This window comes from Rana temporaria, chromosome 4 (genome assembly GCF_905171775.1).
Source record: "Rana temporaria chromosome 4, aRanTem1.1, whole genome shotgun sequence".
Lineage (NCBI taxonomy): Eukaryota > Metazoa > Chordata > Amphibia > Anura > Ranidae > Rana > Rana temporaria.
Genome location: NC_053492.1, coordinates 61941223 through 61960243, shown reverse-complemented (window position 1 = coordinate 61960243; position 19021 = coordinate 61941223). Strand labels below are relative to the sequence as shown.

The window sequence follows — 19021 nt, the reverse complement described above, 5'->3', positions numbered from 1 at the left end:
AAAAAAATTTACTTGTTGCTATAATAAATAGCTCAATTTTTTTATTTTTTTAAATTTATTTTTTATCCTCAGTCTTGGTCGATACGTATTCTACATATTTTTAGTAAAAAAAAAAAATCGCAATAAGCGACTGGTTTGCGCAAAAGTTATAGCGCCTACAAAATAAGGGACAGAATTATTATATTTTATTATTTTTTTTCTTTTTTTACTAGTAATGGCGGCGATCTGCCTTTTTTTTTTTTTTTTTTTATTGCGACATTATGGCGGACACATCGGACACTTTTGACACATTTTTGGCACCATTCACATTTTATACTGCGATTAGTGCTATAAATATGCACTAATTACTGTATAAATGTGACTGGCAGGGAAGGGGTTAACACTAGGGGGTGAGGAAGGGGTTAAATGTATTCCCTATATAGTGTTTCTAACTGTGGGGGAAGGGGGGTGACTGGGGGAGGTGACCGATCTGTGTCTCTATGTACAAGAGATACAGATCGGTCTCCTCTCTCCCTGACAGCACTGCTGTCTGTGAGAGCCGGCAATGAGAAATGATCTCATATGTAAACATATGAGATCATCTCTCATTGGCCGCACAGATCCCCTAGCAAACGGCCACTCCGATTGGCCGTTCACGGCGATCTGTGATTGGCTGTGTCCAAGGGACACAGCAAGCACAGAAGTTCCCTGCTGCGCGCTCGGGAGTGCGCATGGGGGAACGCGGTAAGGGGCGGCCGTAATAAATGGCGCCCCAGAGAAGTAGAACCACCCTGCGGCCGTATATAGTCGTACGGCCGTCGGGAAGTGATTAAGGATTACCTGTAACTAACAAGGATATCTCCTAAATCTGCACGGTTTAGGAGATATCCCTGTATTTTCATGTGCTGACGTCATGCGCACTTAAAGCGGAGGTTCACCCTAAAACAATTATATACCATTACATGCAGCATACTTCCGACATGTACAGCATGCTGGTATTTTTTTATTCTTTTTTCGCTGTACATACCGTTTCATTATTCATTTTTCTTTTCTCACTCCCGCGGGGAATAGGCGTTCCTATGAAGAGGCGTAGATGATTGACGTGCGGATAAGGCGCGTCACGCGTTCCGAAAATAGCCGGACTGGGACTCGGCTCTATACGGCGCCTGCGCAGTCAGCTCTACACAGCTCCTAGTCTGTGCTCAGGCGCCGTATAGAGCCGAGTCTCAGGCCGGCTATTTTTGGAACGCGTGACGCGCCTTATCCGCACGTCAATCATCTACGCCTCTTCATAGGAACGCCTATTCCCCCGCGGGAGTGAGAAAAGAAAAAGAACTATAAAACGGTATGTACAGCGAACAAAATAAAAAATACCAGCATGCTGTAGCTGTCGGAAGTATGCTGCATGTAATGGTATATAGATGTTTTTTTAGGGTGAACCTCCGCTTTAAAGGGGTTGTAAAGGATTTTTTTTTTTTTTATCTAAATAGATTACTTTACCTTACTGCAGTGCTGTTTTCATGTCCTCATTGTTCGTTTTTGCTCTGATGTAGCTGTTTTTCTTCTCTTATCTGGACACTTCCTGGTTGTCTGTTTCGTTATAACCACAGTGATGGGAGCTTTCTAACTGTGGTCACAAACGTGCTCGTCCCCGTCCTCGGGACTACAGTAGTGCATCATGCTCGCTCTCTACATGATACTGACTTCAAGGAGGTGTGATTACTGTGTGTGTCTAAAACCCCACAGCACCTCCCCCTTGGATCACTTTTGTTTAGCAAAAGAGCGCGCCCGTACCCGTTTTTGTTAACTGCGCATGCGCAATGGATACTGGGAAATTTAGTTTTTACAGTACAGCGGCGGCACTCACTTGAACAAGCGCCGAGAAGCAGGAAGTCATTTGAAGAAATTAAACTAGAAACCCAGAGGTAAAACAGATGACTGATTAGAATCGCTTTTTACTCGTTTTTAAAAATAATCATTAAACGATTCTATCTATGTAGCTTGCAAGCAGACATTTTGGCAACATTTTTTTTTATTTACAACTCCTTTAAGCCAACTGAAGCTGTGGCACTATGTGCCACTGCTTCAGTTGTACTGTGCTGTTCCCAACGTCATCGCGGCTCCGGATACACGGAAGTCCTTGCGGGACAACATGTCAGCGGCCTAAGGGGGAGACGTGGATGGCTGCGGAGGTAAGTACTACATAATGTGCTAATATGCTAAGCATACTGGCTCGTAATGCCTTTGTCTTGCAGGGTCTTTTTTGGCTTGAGGAGGGTTTACTTTCTCTTTAATATAACGGTCTTTCTTCTTGGAAAGCTTTCCACAAGGTTTTGGAGTGTTCTGTGGGAAATCCATGTCTATTTGTGAGGTCAAATAAGAAAACCCCGCTCACAATCGGTGTCTCAAACCATCCTAAGGTGTTCAGTTGGGCTGAGGTCGGGGTTCAGTTGAGGCCACTTGAGTTCCTCCACACCAGACTCTTCAAACCATGTCTTGATGAAGTTAGCTTTGTACACAAGGGCACAGTCATGCTTGAACAGAAAACAGCATTTCAAACACACAAAGTTGGAAGTACAATTTTATAAAATGTTTTTGTTTTATGTGCATTACATGAATCTATCTATGGTTGGCGCTGCCGTCCCCTATTCAGGTGTTCCGGCCCCTTGTCGGGCGCTGGGCACCTGAATTACAGCTGTTTTTTTTTTTTTTTGGAAGCACCTGATTAGAGCCGTGGACTATAATGGGAGTCCTGATTAGAGCCGTGTGCTTTAATAAGCTTCCAGATTGGTAAACAGCGGGCGCAATGCTGTGCGTTTGTACGGAAGCGAATAAATTGCTTTCCTAACACTGACCCGCCTCTCAGCCATACAGATGCATCGGGTCTGGTTACCTGTCACCTGATTGGACGCCCAGGTGTCCAATCATAGTAGAGGTCAAGAGAAGACATCGCGGACTCGGAGCGTGGAGGACAGCGCTGTGACCTGAGACAGATAAGTGCCGGGCAGAGTGGCGGTGCTTGATGGGGCAGAGTGGCGGCGATTGATGGGGCTTAGTGGCTGCAATTGATTTTTTTTTTTTTTTCAGTCTGTTTGCACCCCCCCAAAAAAAAAAAATTGAGCACCAGCCGGCACTGGTGTCAATGTATCAGACTTTCAGGACGTGTCATATGCCACTTTGCTACTGATTAGGAGGGCTCCTTGCTTGACACTCCTGCCAATCAGCTGTTTTAACAGAGCTGCCAAGCTTCTTCATGACAACCAAGGCTTAGACAGCTGTATTGGTTTCTTGGCACGATGAAGCCCAGCTTAGGCAATCCATTGTCTGTTAATGTGGAAAGAGCTAGATGTGCCAGCACAGCCTTAGAAACTTGTTGATTTAGCAATGGATTTCCAAGACTAGGCTGCACTGCGATTAAAGAAGGATGCTCTGTGATAATTTGTCAGCGCTTTCAGGACAGCTGATCAGGGGTTCAATATGAGGGAACCCCCTTCAATCAGCAGTTGTAGTAGGAGCATCATGGAATAGTTTAACATTTTTCTAAAGAGGACAGGAAAAATGGAGATGTCATTTGTTGATTGGGTTCTTGGGTTCGTGCAATTCAGATTTTTGAGTAGCAACTCAAGCATGTCATTCTGTTTTTTGGTTTCATGACCTAGTGAGTTGCTGGCCTGGAACAAGCTTGAGGTGCGAGAGTTGAACTCTTCAGACTTCATTGGCTGATGCTTTGTTTCAGGTTAGCGACTAACTGGGTTACCGAAGCCAAGTTTTGGTTTAGCTGTACACTGCGTACTTGAAAGAGCAATGTTAATACCTTCTTATGTACTTAAAGTGGAGTTCCACCCATAAATATAACATTACATCAGTAGTTTTAAAAAAATTTCATTAGTCCTTTAAGAATTTTTTTTTTTTTTTTTTTAGATGCCTTCAAAGTGTTGCTAGGCAGAATAGTTAATCTTCCCTCTTCCTGCACCTAGGTGCTTAAGCTTCCTAACCTACACAGCACAGACTCCTGGGAATGTAGTGGGTGTAACTTTCCAGGAGTCTGTGCACTCCCCAGTCTCGAAGAATCATGTGACTTGGACAGTACAGGTGCTGAAACCTGATCTGAAAACTATTACATTGCTTGTGCAGCACTGAGCATGTGCGAGATCTGCAAGGCTGAAATCCAGGAAGTCATACAGTCTGGCTTCATGATGCCCACACTTAAGATGGCCCCAGTCAATTTCTATTTTATAAAGTGTCTAAATGCTGTAACAACCTAACAAAACGGACCTTAGTTTACAGACTAACTTTACTAGAATACATTAAGCTTGTGTATTACAGGGGTATTTATATTTAAAAAGTGAAATTGTGGCCGGAACTCCGCTTTAATATAGTGTGTGTGTATATATGTGTGTGTGTGTGTGTGTGTGTGTGTGTGTGTGTATGTATGTATATATATATATATATATATATATATATATATATATATATATATATATATATATATATATATATATATATATATATATATAAATTAGGGCTGTTACTGATTAAAAATGTTGTGTTCGATTAATCGTTTTTTTTTTAATCGACTAATTTCGATTAATTAACGCAAGAATATACACATCTGCCCCCAAACTGCAAGAATATACACATTTGCCCCCATGTGTACATTACAGTAGCATGGGGGCAGATGTGTACATTACAGCAGCATGGGGGCAGATGTGTATATTCTTGCAGTATGGGGGCAGATGTGTATATTAAAGCATGGGGGCAGATGTGTATATTACAGCATCTGCCCCCATGCTTTAATATACACATCTGCCCCCATACTGCAAGAATATACACATTTGCCCCCATGCTTTACATACACATTTGCCCCCATGCTTTACATACACATTTGCCCCCATGCTTTACATACACATTTGCCCCCATGCTTTACATACACATTTGCCCCCATGCTTTACATACACATTTGCCCCCATGCTTTACATACACATTTGCCCCCATGCTTTACATACACATTTGCCCCCATGCTTTACATACACATATGCCCTCATGCTTTACATACACATATGCCCCCATGCTTTACATACACATATGCCCCCATGCTTTACATACACATATGCCCCCATGCTTTAATATAAAGGATGGTTGTTGTCCTCTCTTACCTACAGACCCGTCCGCAGAGTAGCTGATGGACACGTGCGCAAGGGAAGATAATACAAGCAGACGGGCGGGTGATGATGACGTCAGCGCGCCGCTACTTGGCTGCCGCCGGGTGGACCAAGATGGCCGCGGCTCCGGAGCTAGGCCGAAGCCGCGGTCTTTCCTATGGGCGAGACGATAGTCGATCAAAATAATTTTAGTCGATCAAAGAAATTAACGATTAATCGAACAATTAATCGTTAATCTCCGCAGCCCTAATATATATATACATACACACACACGCACACCCCTCTTGCAGTGAAATCATGGAGCAGCCCTCCTCGCCTAGCAAAGTCAGATTTTTCTGGCTACTTGCATGAAGGCAGTGCTTAGAGTACTATGTGACCGATCATTTACAGTCACCGAATGTTCCTGTTTACCGAGCAATAAGTCGGATTTCATCTTCCCGATGTGCACACTTCCTGTAAGAGAACAATGTCATTAGCTCCTCACATTCCGGGAAAGTCGTGTAATCTATAACAACTCGGGAACGTGTTGGGTGAAAGTAGAAAGGGATTTCTCCATAGTGTACAGTCATTAAGCAGGAATTCATCTAGTTACTCATTCATACTGCTCACTGTGACTCAGACAATGAAATCGTCACTAGTTTCTGTAAATAATAAAAGGCCTGACCAAAAAAAATAGATGACCTGCAAGTTTATTTACGGCAGATCAGATTGCGTTGTAACAGAGCACTGTGACCTTCGTTTAATAAGCTAAAGAACATTGTCGATAGCAGTGATGCTCAAATGGCCGCTGGAGACCACATGCGATCCTACTCGGCCTTCTGTGTAGCCGTCATCTGTCAAAAGGTATGTTAATTGTATGACCTACTAGTGCAGGCATTCAGGAGAGGATGTTAGAACTTGCAGCAAACCTTTTTAAAGGTTCGTGAACACCTGACCACCATGCATCAAGATATTTCGCGTACACACGATAATTTTTCAGCATGAAAAAAGTCGTTTTTCAGCATGTTGAAAAAACAAAGTTTTTCCAACTTCATCATTAAAACGACGTTGCCCACACATCGTTTTTAAAAAAAGTTATCTAGCAAAGCGCGGTGACGTACAACACGTATGACGGCACTATAAAGAGGAAGTTCCATTCGCCTTTGGGCTGCTTTAGCTGATTCCTTGTTAGTAAAAGACGATTCGCGCTTTTTTGTCTGTTACAGCGTGATGAATGTGCTTACTCTATTATGAACGGTAGTTTTACCAGAACGAGCGCTCCCGTCTCATAACTTGCTTCTGAGCATGCGCAGGTTTTTAACATAGTTTTAGCCCACACACGATCATTTTTTGCAACCCGAAAAACGACATTGTTTAAAACGACGTTAAAAAATGCAGCATGTTCGAATTTTTTTATTTCTTTCGTTTTTCAAAACCTGAAAAACGATCGTGTGTACGCGGCATCACACCTACAGGGGTTGGACAAAATTATGAAAACCGGTATGGTAAAATAACAAAATCGCTACCTACCGAAATATGGTGTTGGACCACCATTGGCATCCAAGACGGCCTGAATTCTCCTGGTAATTGACAAATCTAAGTTTTTTAAATGGGAGGATATTGGAATCTGATGCCACTCTTTATGCAAAAATCAGAATCGCAATCTTGCGCAGTGTTTTCTCTTTCTATCAGTTGACCACGCTTATACTTATCAAAACTACGTTATTCCAGAAACTGTATATGCCGTCATAATATTGTTTGATACTGTACCTCGCAACACCGAAAATGAATTGGCAACTTCAGTCACAGCGTCACCAGCTAAGCGGGCACCAACAATTTTTTGCCCTCGTTGAATCTCCTCCGTAAGCTCTGACATGACTCCATATTAATAGCAGCGCACACAGTGAATGGCAAAAGTGAGGCTTCACAGCTGTAAGCAAGGTGTCTCATCACACAGTGGAAGCCAAAGAATGGTACATCGCTACCGCTTTTAATGCAAAACATGTCGTCACTTTCACACCTGGACCGTTTTCCATAATTTTGTCAAATACCTGTACATTATGGCCAAAATGATATGGACGCCTCTTCAAATTGTTATAAGTACAGGTGTCTCAGGTGAAAGCTACGGTTTATAGTACAGCATTCAAAGACCTTTTAGGCTCGCCATAGACGTCTCAGTGTCTGAATCAATTGGAATGTCAGTTGTGAGTCAAGTCTTCTCCAACATACCTGACCTCACAAATGCTCTTTTGTCCGAATGAGCACAAATTTCTGCAAATATACCCCAAAATCTTGCGTAAAGCTTTCAAAGAAGAATGGAGGCTATTGTAGCCACGAAACACCATTTTCACGTTCATGGCTATGGTTTAGACACGATTGGTCTAACTCTATTTTACAAGCATGTCTGCAAGCTTTTAGTCATATAGTGACATTGATGCTACTGGTATTAACGCATGCCATCAGCAGGCACTCTAGCAACAGTGACAATCCATATATTTGCAACCTCATGCCGCGTACACACGATCGGAATTTCCGACAACAAACGTTCGATGGGAGCTAGTTGCCAGAAATTCCGACCGTGTGTAGGCTCCATCGGACATTTGCTGTCGGAATTTCGGACAACAAAAATTTGAGAGCTGGTAATCAAATTTTCCGACAACCAAATCCGTTCTCGTAAATTCTGATCATGTGTAGCCAATTTCGACGCACAAAATTCCACGCATGCTCTGATTCAAGTACAAGACGGGAGCGCTCGGTCTGGTAAAACCAGCGTTCATAATGCAGATATCACATTCGTCACGCTGTAACGGACTGAAAAGCACAAGGCTGAAAAGCGCGAATCGGCTCTCACCAAACTTCTACTAATACGAGATTAGCAGAAGGAGCCCAAAGGGTGGCGCACTAGGTATTGAACTTCCCTTTTATGATGTCGACTTACGTGACCGCGTTCTTGGCGATCAGAATTTTCGACAAAATTTGTGCGACCGTGTGTATGCAAGACAAGTTTGAGCCAACATCCTTCAACAAAAAAATCCACGGTTTTGTTGTCTGAATGTCCGATCATGTGTACGCGGCATTTGTGTGTTCTTTTTGTAATTTTTTTTGTATTATTTTCTTCATATTTTTGTCTTCATCATTCACAGTTTTAAGAAATTCAGAGTGACCAGTAATTACTTCTGAAATATCATTCCGATTGGGGGAAATGCTCATTGTAAATGAACAGAGGAAAGAAGGGTGCAAGTGTATCCACGGGACAATACCAGTCGCACAAGACTTCCATAGTTTTTTCTTTTGGTATTTAGTTTTTTTTTTGGTTGAAAGTGTCCTATTGGTGCTAAAACTGTCTGGGTTGGGAGGCGGTGGTCTCATGTTTGCTTAAACCTTTAGCCCCCATTCACACCTTGGCGTTTTTACGCCTGTAGTGCTACGCCACTGCCGCCAGAGGGATGAAAACACATTTCCCTCTATGGAGATGGTTCACATCTCCACGCAGAACACTGGACGCCTGCCTTTTTTCAGGCGGCTTTCGGCTAGGAGATGGGAACCATCTCCATAGAGGGGGTCATTCTGGGGCACATCTAGGCGGACAATACCAGCGTTTTGTCGCCGCAAATCGCGGTACAAAACGCCGCTATTTGTACCGCGATTTGCGGCGACAAAAAACGCCGCGAATTTGTCTGCCTAGGTGTGAATGGAGCCTTAGTGTTTTATGGCAAGTGTGAGCCAGTATATAGAGAATACTTAAATGTATTTCTTTAGCTAGGCGCTCATATTTGTGTATTTCACGGTTTGTTCTTTAACTGTTACTTCCACCTGAAAGCTCTTTCTTTCTTTCTTTCTTTCTTTCTTTCTTTCTTTCTTTCTTTCTTTCTTTCTTTCTCTCTTTCTTGCTCTCTTTCTCTCTTTCTTGCTCTCTTTCTCTCTCGATCTTGCTCTCTTTCTCTCTCGATCTTGCTCTCTTTCTCTCTCGATCTTGCTCTCTTTCTCTCTCGATCTTGCTCTCTTTCTCTCTCGATCTTGCTCTCTTTCTCTCTCGATCTTGCTCTCTTTCGCTCTCGATCTTTCTTTTCGCTCTCTTTCTCTTTTTCGATCTCTCTCTTTCGATACTAAATACTGCCATTTGGACTGTATTCTCATCTTGAAGTGTGCCAACAAGCTAAAATTGACTTTTCAATGACTTCATTGGAATATGCTGTCAGAAGAAAAGAGCAGGGTAGATCAATATGTGCTGCTCATTCATTGTCCAGTCAGCAGGCTGGGTGTTTTCTCAACCAGACTTGGCTGCTGCAGTGCAGGTCAAGGACGTGGCTGTGCTGTCTGGTAGGAATGTCTAGAATACAAGACAGCTAAACAAAAATAGGATTTGTGGGCACTCGTGTTGTCAAATGCAAATGCTGGTTTTTGCCTTTAGATCGAATTTAAATGCAGAATGCATCAAATGTCTCCATTCCTACCAAGAGTAAAATCCCCCCCCATTAAATTGGACTTTAAAGGCTCAAAAAGTTATATTATTATATTAAAATGTATACATTTTTTATTTTGATTCCATGAAAAATGGTGTACAAGTAAGATTAAAAGTTTCACATAAAGTGTAAACAAAATTGCAAAATACAGTGTATATATGCTTATTGTTCGTTTTATGTGTAGAGATCACATATGGGTACCAACGCGTTTCAGAGAGTCGAAATGCTTTTTCAGGGATAGCATGTCTGCATTTGACCTGCTTTGTGCACCTGGACCTGCTGTATCTAAAGACGCAAATCGGTAAATTGTAGCCTCATAACTTTCATCCACATGGCGCCATTGAAGCAAATGGTAATATCTTAATTGTATGGTGCAGGACACAGGCTGAGTATTCACAGACCCTGAGTTTTATAGGCTGGTAAAGTTTTTTAGGCGATTGGACACCTGGCAAGCTTTTGGGACACACCCGTTGGGACCCCCCCCCCCCCCATAAACCTACTCCACTACCTTTTGATATGTGCTTCAAATGCACGTCAAATACAAGAAACTGGTGTCCATCTGCATAAACCCTTGCAAAGCCTTTGGCAGGTAAATATTTTCCCATGTATATATTTCACAATGTGTGCAACCTTTGCAGGATCTGTTTTTTCCTGGCGTTCAATTTTAAGAGTGGATGATGCTTTGGGAGTCTTAATTGCGTTTCTCTGCACATGTAGCCCCCCCTGCTTTTACGTGAGACCTTTCACATTTTACCAAGCTGCTCCCATGCAATCCATAGCAAGCAATCGTCTTTCATTAATCAGACTTCTCAGTATGGTGGAAGTTTAAAAGCTAATGTTTCTCTTCTTTCAGATTCTGCTGTGTCATCTTGAATTGGTGAAAGCTGAGTCGGTGCAGTTGTCTAAGAAGAAGACGGCAATATTTCAGCTGTCTGGGAAATATAACAACACCAATCTTGGGCCTACAAAAATCTTATCCTGTGACAAATGCCCAGCAGGCACCTATATGTCCAAGCACTGTACTGAGTCTGACCTCCGGGAGTGTAGCCCGTGCCCCAATAGCACCTTCACCAAACATGAAAATGGGAATGAACGGTGTCACCCTTGCAGTCCACCATGTGAGCCGCCTATGGTCACAAAAACGGTGTGTTCTGCCTTGACTGATGGCGAGTGTTCATGCCCACCTGGCACATACCTCATGAATGGCTCTTGTGCCAACCACACTGTGTGCCCAGTAGGATGGGGTGTTAAGAAGAGAGGAAGTGAAACTGAAAACGTCAAATGCAGGATGTGCTCCTATGGTACCTATTCTGATGTGCCTTCTAGTATGATGAGATGCAAGACCCATACCAACTGCTCTGAGCTTGGCCTGGTGACCATCAAACCTGGTACAAAAGAACAAGACAATGTATGCGGACCTCTTTCTTCTTCTGCTCCAGACCTCTACCTTTCGTCCACTGAATTTGGTGAGACATCTTGCTTTACTATTTTTATAGTAATATTCTATCTTTTGGTTGAAACCGTTTGCATTTGATCTACCTCCCAAGTGTTTTTGTGCTTGTTCAAGTAAAAAAATCTTCCCCTGTAACCAGCAGCTTTAAAAATGTACTCCTCCCCAACACACAAAAAAATATGCATGTACCTAATGTGTTGTACTGTATGGCAAGGTTTGCACTGCCCTCCCCTCCCATATGCAGAGCCTTCTATGTGATTCTCTTCCATTCTATAACCCCCTCCCATCGGCTCCAGCATGTACTTGCATTTTCTTCATTTTCCTGATGCTTTGTTCCGTGCCAGGAGTAAAAGGAAACACCTGGTTCATTCAGGTACGAAGGACTATGTGACAGCTCTGGGCAAATCAGCTGTCACTAAGGCCTGGTACACACGATAGGATTGATCCGCAGGGACGGTCCGCCGGACCGTATCCGCGGATAAATCCTCTGCGGATTTTAATCCGATGGAGTGTACACACCATCGGATTGAAATCCGCGCCGAATTCCCGTCGCGCCGTCGCCGCGATGATCACGCGGCGACGTGCGCGACGCTGTCATATAAGGATATCCACGCATGCGTCGAATCATTACGACGCATGCGAGGGATGGGTTCGGACGGATCGATCCGGTGAGTCTGTACAGACCACCGGATCGATCCGCTGGAGCCGATTCCAGCAGATAGATTTGTTAGCATGTCTACAAATTTTTATCTGCTGGAAATCGGAAATATCCGCGGATAAATATCCGCTGGAACGTACACACCAGGGGATCTATCCGCTGAAACCGATCCGCTGAGATTTTTCAGCGGATGGATCCTCTCGTGTGTACGGGGCCTGTAAGCTACAACACATGCAACTTACACATGTCTTTCCTTTTTACTTCTGGTAGCCGAATATTATATTATTAAAATAGTGTGTGTGTGTGTGTGTGTGTATATATACATACAATTGTTTGACAGCATTCACAGAGATGCAAATACAGTAGAGACTCTGGGCCAGATTCTCAGAAGAGTTACGACAGTGTATCTCAGGAAACCCCATTGTATCTCTGTTTTTTGACCCTGGTATCTATGCGAGTGATTCCTAGAATCATTTTCGCATAGATACGGCCAAGATCCGACAGGTGTAAGTGACTTACACTGTCGGGTCTTAAATGTAATTCGCCGCTGGCCGCTAGGTGGCGTTTACATTCAGGTCTCATTTGACTATGCAAATGAGCCTGATACGCCGATTCCCGAACTAATTTGCGTCGCGTAGTCGTCGCTTACGTCGTAGGCGTAAGGTTACCCCTGCTATATGAGGGGTAACCTTTACGCCAGTCCGTTGTATGCCATGTTAAGTATGGCGTCGGGTCCGCGTCGTCATTTCCCGCCGGGTACGTCGTTTTCCTAAGTCGTTCTTGAATACGACTTTACGTCAATGACGCACACGTCGGCGTCATTGACGTTTTCCGTCGTGAGCTGGAGCATGCGCACTGGGCTATTTTTCAGCCCGGCGCATGCGCAGTTGAATCGACACGGGGGCACGCTTAATTTAAATACAAGCCGTCCCCTTTGAATTACGAGGGGATACGCCGGGCCATTTACACTACGCCGCCGCAAATTACGGAGCAAGTGCTTGAGGAATACGGCACTTGCTCCAGTAAGTTGCGGCGGCGTAGTGTAAATGGCTTATGCTATGCCGCCGCAGAATCTACCAGAATCTGGCCCAATGTTTTTATTTATATATTATTACATTACATTTTTTTCCCATTATTGTCAGATATAGATAGATAGATCGATTATTTTTATTTATATATATATATATATATATATATATATATATATATATATATATATATATATATATATATATATATATATATAATAATGGGAACAACATTTAATGTAATTATATATATATATATATATATATATATATTAGAGAGATATAGATTATATATATATATATATATAGAGATATAGATTATATATATATATATATATATATATATATATATATATATATGTCTGTGTAATTAGCTGATGTGGTCCTTTTTTAAGACCTTCCAATCTCCCTCCCCTGGACCATGGGCTTTTTTTTTTCCTACCTTCTCTCCGCCTTTCAGAATTCAGTATATGAACATTGCAGGAATGTACTATTTGAACACATAGCTGACGTCATGCCACTGGCCAGTGTTTGCAGAACTTGCAATTACTGTAATATCTCCGTTATACGATAGCGCAGATGAAAAGCCACACTAATAACTGGTTAGTAATGTCCGTTGGTAGACTGTTATTGAAACCCTTGAGCATGGCAAACGGGAAACTGTATCTGATGAGGGTTAATATACATGATGGTGCAACAGTTTCTGATGAAATCTAATGAATGGCCATTATCCAGATATGCTATGAGAGAAGATAAATAACTGTAATCTCAGTAACTATATCCGTTCTTTGCTGTAATTCATATTTAGAGACACTTGCAATTATATAATAAAGAATTGTTCTTAACATTTAAAGATGACGTTTTGTTGAATTTAAAAAGGGGGGGGGGGTGTACAAAGTCCTTGATATTGTGATTTTCATCTAGAGCAGTGTTTCTCAACCTGGGGGTCGGGACTCCATTGGGGGTCAAATGAGGATTTGCCAGGGGTCACCAAAACCTGGGCTGTTCCTGAAGAACGCGGCCGCCCACTCAGCCTCTTCACAGCCGCCCATTCAGTTTCATGGCATAGCTGGGGGGCAGGGACTAGAGGTCAGCTGACTGGTGAGGAATGTGAAGTGGGAGGGGCTGGAGGAGACCCTATTTGCTGATTTCAGCATAGGTGTCACTGCTATGAGAAACCACAAAGTCGGAGACACAGTGAGTAACACTACCTGTGATTAGAGTTGCCTTTAAAAGTCCCCACTACAGTTTTCAGATCAGCAGATGACCTTGATCAAGAGCATCTAAGTTGGCTGATCAGAACTCCCCACCAGCACTGCCACTGATCCCATACTGCCCACCAGGGAGTAAGAGAAGGAATAAAAATAGAGAATACATGGAAGGGAGAGGAAAAGGGGGAGGAACAAAAAAAAGGGAGAGAAAGAATAAGAGAACAAAAAAGATGGCTAGAGAGGGATGGTGAAAACAAACAAGAAATGAGGATAGAGAGAATTAAAAGGGAAAGAAAGGAGAACAAAGAGAAAGAGTGGTACATCCTAAAATGTACTATAAGGGGTTTTAATATTGTACGAGTGGAAGGAACTCAGGGAGCGCTAAATGTCCCGAGGTTAGGGTCACAAATTACTTGTGCCGACAACCCGTGATAGGAAAATAATTTTACGGTTAGGGGTCCCCACAACTTGGGAAATTTTATTAAGTGGTCATGGCACTAGAAAGGTTGAGAACCACTGATCTAGAGGAAGGGTCTCCAAACATTCTAAACAAAGTCCCAGTTGATGGGCCTTCAGACCTTAGGGGGGGCCAGACTATGGCCAGTATACGTATATAATATCACAGCTTGGTGGTCCATGGGAGTAGACACTTTTTCAGGCTGGGTGGTCAATAAGGGTAAAAATTAAATTGTACCTGTAGGAGAAGAAATAAGGTTTATCATTGGGAGAAATGGTGGCCTGTTAATAGATTTAGTGTGAGAAATGGTCTCCTATCGTCTAAAGAAGGAATAGTGTTCCATTATTGGTGTCAGTTTCAGGAACCGTATCCACACGGTTGGTGTCGGTGGAAAGAATGGTGCCCCAAGGGCTGGATAAAGGCAAGCAAAGGGCCACAGTTTGGGGACTACTGATCTAGAGTAGGCTACGGAGTTCATTTAATTTATAAGTCGGAGCAAAATGAAAATCTACTTGTACAGTTTATGTACATTTCCCCTTGTTTCCCATTTAGAGCAAAGTTTGGAATCCACGGCGGGAGGGTTGGTGGAGAGCATAAATTTCGCATTTCTCCGAATGTGAGAAAGGGAGGAGAAGGCAGGAGAAAGTACATGTGTATTTAGGTTGAAGGCTCGCTTTAAATAAATGGTAAACAAATTAACCACTTCAGCCCCTGAGGATTTGGCTGCCCTATGGCCGGGCAATTTTTTGTGATTCGGCACTGCGTTGCTTTAACTGACAATTGCGCGGTCGTGCACCGTGGCTCCCAAACAAAATTGACGTCCCTTTTTCCCCACAAATAGAGCTTTCTTTTGGAGGTTTTTGTTTTTTGCGCTATAAACAAAAACTTTTGCTATAATAAATATCCCCAAAAATATATAAAAACAATTTTTTTTTCATCAGTTTAGGCCGATATGTATTCTTATTCTACATATTTTTGGTAAAAGTTAGGGCGTCCACAAAATAGGATTTATTTTTTACTAGTAATGGCAGCGATCAGCGACTTTTATTGTGACTGCGATATTGTGGTGGACACATCGGACACTTTTGATGCTATTTTGGGACTATTGTCATTTATACAGCGAACAGTGCTATAAAAATGCACTGATTACTGTGTAAATGACACTGGCAGTGAAGGGGTTAACCAGTAGGGGGCGAGGAAGGGGTTAAGTGTGTCCTAGGGAGTAATTCTAACTTTGAGGGGACTGGGCTACCAGTGACATGACAATTGATCACTGCTCCCAATTACAGGGAGCAGTAGATCAGTGTCCTGTCACTAGGCAAAATTGACAAATGCCTTGTTTACAAAGGCATCCCCCGTTCTGCCTATCCGGGACATCGGCGGACATCGAGTCCGGGCACGGTCACGAAGCCCGTGGCGCATGCCTGCTAGGTGGCAGATTCAAAGCAATGTACCTGTACGTTGCTTTGCCTGCCCGTGCCATTCTTCCGACGTAAATGTACGTTAGGCAGTCGGCAAGCGGTTAAAGCATCTTGGCTTCTTCACCTTGGGGGCCAAAGGACCTGCCTGTTAGTTTTATAGTTTGTACCAACCCTGGAACTGCCATTTTTACTGGTAAAGCATGTCAAGTAAAAATTCATAAAAAAGTAAATACTACTTTTTAGAAGTAACCCCATGCAGTTGCCAGCATACAAAATTTTTCACTACTGTATAGTGATCCTCGAAGTGTAAGGCCCCGTACACACGAGGAGACATGTCTGATGAAAACGGTCCGCGGACCGTTTTCATCGGACATGTCTGCTGGGAGCTTTTGGTCTGATGTGTGTACACACCATCAGACCAAAATCCCCGCGGACAGAGAACGCGGTGACGTAGAAGACACCGACGTTCTCAAACACAGAAGTGCAATGCTTCCACGCATGTGTCAAATCAATTTGACACATGCGCGGGATTTCGGGACGCTGGTTACACGTCCCAACCAGCGGACATGTCCGATTAGGTGTACTAACCATCGGACATTTCCGACGGACATGTTTCCAGCGGATAAGTTTCTAAGCATGCTTAGAAACTTTTGTTCGCTGGAAACCTGTCCGCTAGGCCGTACACACGGTCGGACATGTCCGGAAACTGGTCTGCGGACCAGTTTCAGCGGACATGTCTCCTCGTGTGTACGGGGCCTTGGGGTTAGATTTCAGGATTTTGCAGGCAGATGGTAACCATTGTAAGTGCTGGAAAGATTATCTCTTTAAAGAAATGTTTTTCTTAATGTTCTCACAGAGAAGCCTTTTCATATACTTTACCTGACATGTGCTTCTGATCTCTCAAATTTGCCTTACGGCAGGTGTGCGGTTTTCCCGGCCGGTCCAAGGCTGCGTTACTTGCCAAGATAAATAAGTGAGATCATCGAGCAGCTCGACCTGCCTATATGAAAGCTTACTTGTGCTAAAATAAGAGTGTTTGGCTCACTCCTGAGTTTATACAAGGAAGTCTGAGGTTGGAGTTTAGTTGTTCATTAGACCCACAGTCTACAACTTTTTTTTTTTTTTTTTTTATGCTCTCAAGTTTTCCCCTTACTTCTAACTAATCCATCATCTCTGCTCGTGTTTCAGAGCCTACAGATGTTTACAACGAAACTGAAAAGAATGAAACTAGATACTTGAACATGACGGTAGACCCAGAAGCAGGAGACCATCAAAGACCTCATAGGAAGCCTCCACAGATGACAGAAGGGTCCCAGCCACCAGGAGTGGTGAGAAACGGAGGGGATGGACTCAAGAACACGGTCTTCAAGACCACCAAGCGGGGGCCTCCCCGGCAAGTCCCACACCATTTTGACATCAATGAGCACTTGCCTTGGATGATTGTACTCTTTTTGCTGCTTGTACTTGTGATCATTGTGGTTTGTAGCGTCAGGAAAAGCTCACGCACCCTCAAAAAAGGACCAAAGCAAGATCCGAGTTCTATTGTGGAGAAAGCTGGCTTCAAGAAGACCACAGCACTGACCCAGAACAGAGAGAAATGGATTTACTACTGCAATGGGCACGGTAAGTGGAAACCAATAAATTGTGCATGATAACAGTGCAAGAAATAAGCCGTCTAACTGCTGCTTTTCTAAACGACATTTTTAGGAAAGCTGGTTGTCTTGGGTAACAGAGTTGCTAGCCATATGTTACATTGTATATGGAAACTTCAGATGAGCTCCAGACATACTATATATTTAAAGGGAACACCATTAAATGCAGTCATGTATTAAAACATTGGAATGTGCTTTAGCCGTACATGGAGCAGTGATGATGTACAAAGTGCTGTAGTCCTTAACAACCTTTATTCACACTTAAAGCGGTGGTTCACCCTCCAAAGCAACATTTTAGCATAAAATTAGGCATAGTAGCGCGAGCTACAGTATGCCTGTCTTGATTTTTTTAGCCCGGTACTCACAGTGCAATCGTACATTGAAGATACCGACTCCCCGCGGGGAATGGGCGTTCCTATCCAGACGGAGGATGATTGACGGCCGGCTCTGGTATGTCACGCTCCCTGAAGACAGCCGGAGTAGGTCTCGGCTCTTCACAGCGCTATACGGCGCCTGCGCACAGACTATGCGCAGGCGCCGTGAAGAGCCAAGCCTATTTCGGCTATTTCCGGAGAAGCGTGACGTGCCAGAGCCGGCCGTCAATCATCCTCCGTCTGGATAGGAACGCCCATTCCCCGCGGGGAGTCGGTATCTTCAATGTACGATTGCACTGTGAGTACCGGGCTAAAAAAATCAAGACAGGCATATTGTAGCTCGCGCTACTATGCCTAATTTTATGCTAAAATGTTGCTTTGGAGGGTGAACCACCGCTTTAAGTGTGAATAAAGGTTGTTAAGGACTACAGCACTTTGTACATCATCACTGCTCCATGTACTGCTAAAGCACATTCAAATGTTGTTTTAATACATGACAGGCATACTGTAGCTCGCGCTACTATGTCTAATTTTATGCTAGAAGAAAACATTTTTTTTTTTTTTTTTTTTTTATAGGGTGAACCCCGCTTTAAGCTAAGTTTACCCTTACAATAGGTAGGGGCAGTTAAAAACAGTGGCTTGAGCCATGTTTTAAGCCCTGTACACAGGGCGGGAATCCCGTCAGGGAAAAAAACAACGGGATTCCTGGCAAGCTTGTCTTGCAAAGCCATGCATACATACAGCCATTCAAAAGAACCGCCTTTCTTTTGAATGGCAAGAAAGCGGCGACGTCATCGACTACGGTGGGCTGCTCGTCGCATTCAATGCCACCATCTTGCTACACCCCACACTAAACTTGTATGCTACCGCACATGCGTCAAACTCTTATCAAGCATGCGCGGGTTTACCTGGGACAGGTTCGCATACAGATGACCGGTTTTCTCGGGAGGAAGCACTCTGCAGGGAATCCCGACGGGAAAATAGAGAGCAGGGTTCTCTGTTTTTCTGTTGGGATTCTCGGCTGTTTTCCTGATGGGAAAACTGCTACGGAGCATAGGGGCCAGTCTAAAAATGATTGTGACCGGCCACAGCCATCACGTGCACGCCTCCATCCCTAAATATATATGTATCAAAAGTAATAAAAAAATTGTGGGACTTTAGATGAGGCGCGTCTGTGCATTTAA

General features: G+C 43.4%; 1 protein-coding gene across 1 annotated transcript in view; it reads left to right on the top strand.

Annotated features, from left to right (window-relative positions):
- The window catches only part of TNFRSF21 (TNF receptor superfamily member 21), a 180374-nt gene that overhangs the window by 71350 nt on the left and 90003 nt on the right, over positions 1–19021 (top strand). The window contains exons 2-3 of the mRNA XM_040348476.1: positions 10437–11049; positions 17000–17434. Coding sequence (XP_040204410.1) covers positions 10437–11049; positions 17000–17434 — 1048 coding nt within the window. The remainder of the gene's footprint in view (positions 1–10436; positions 11050–16999; positions 17435–19021) is intronic.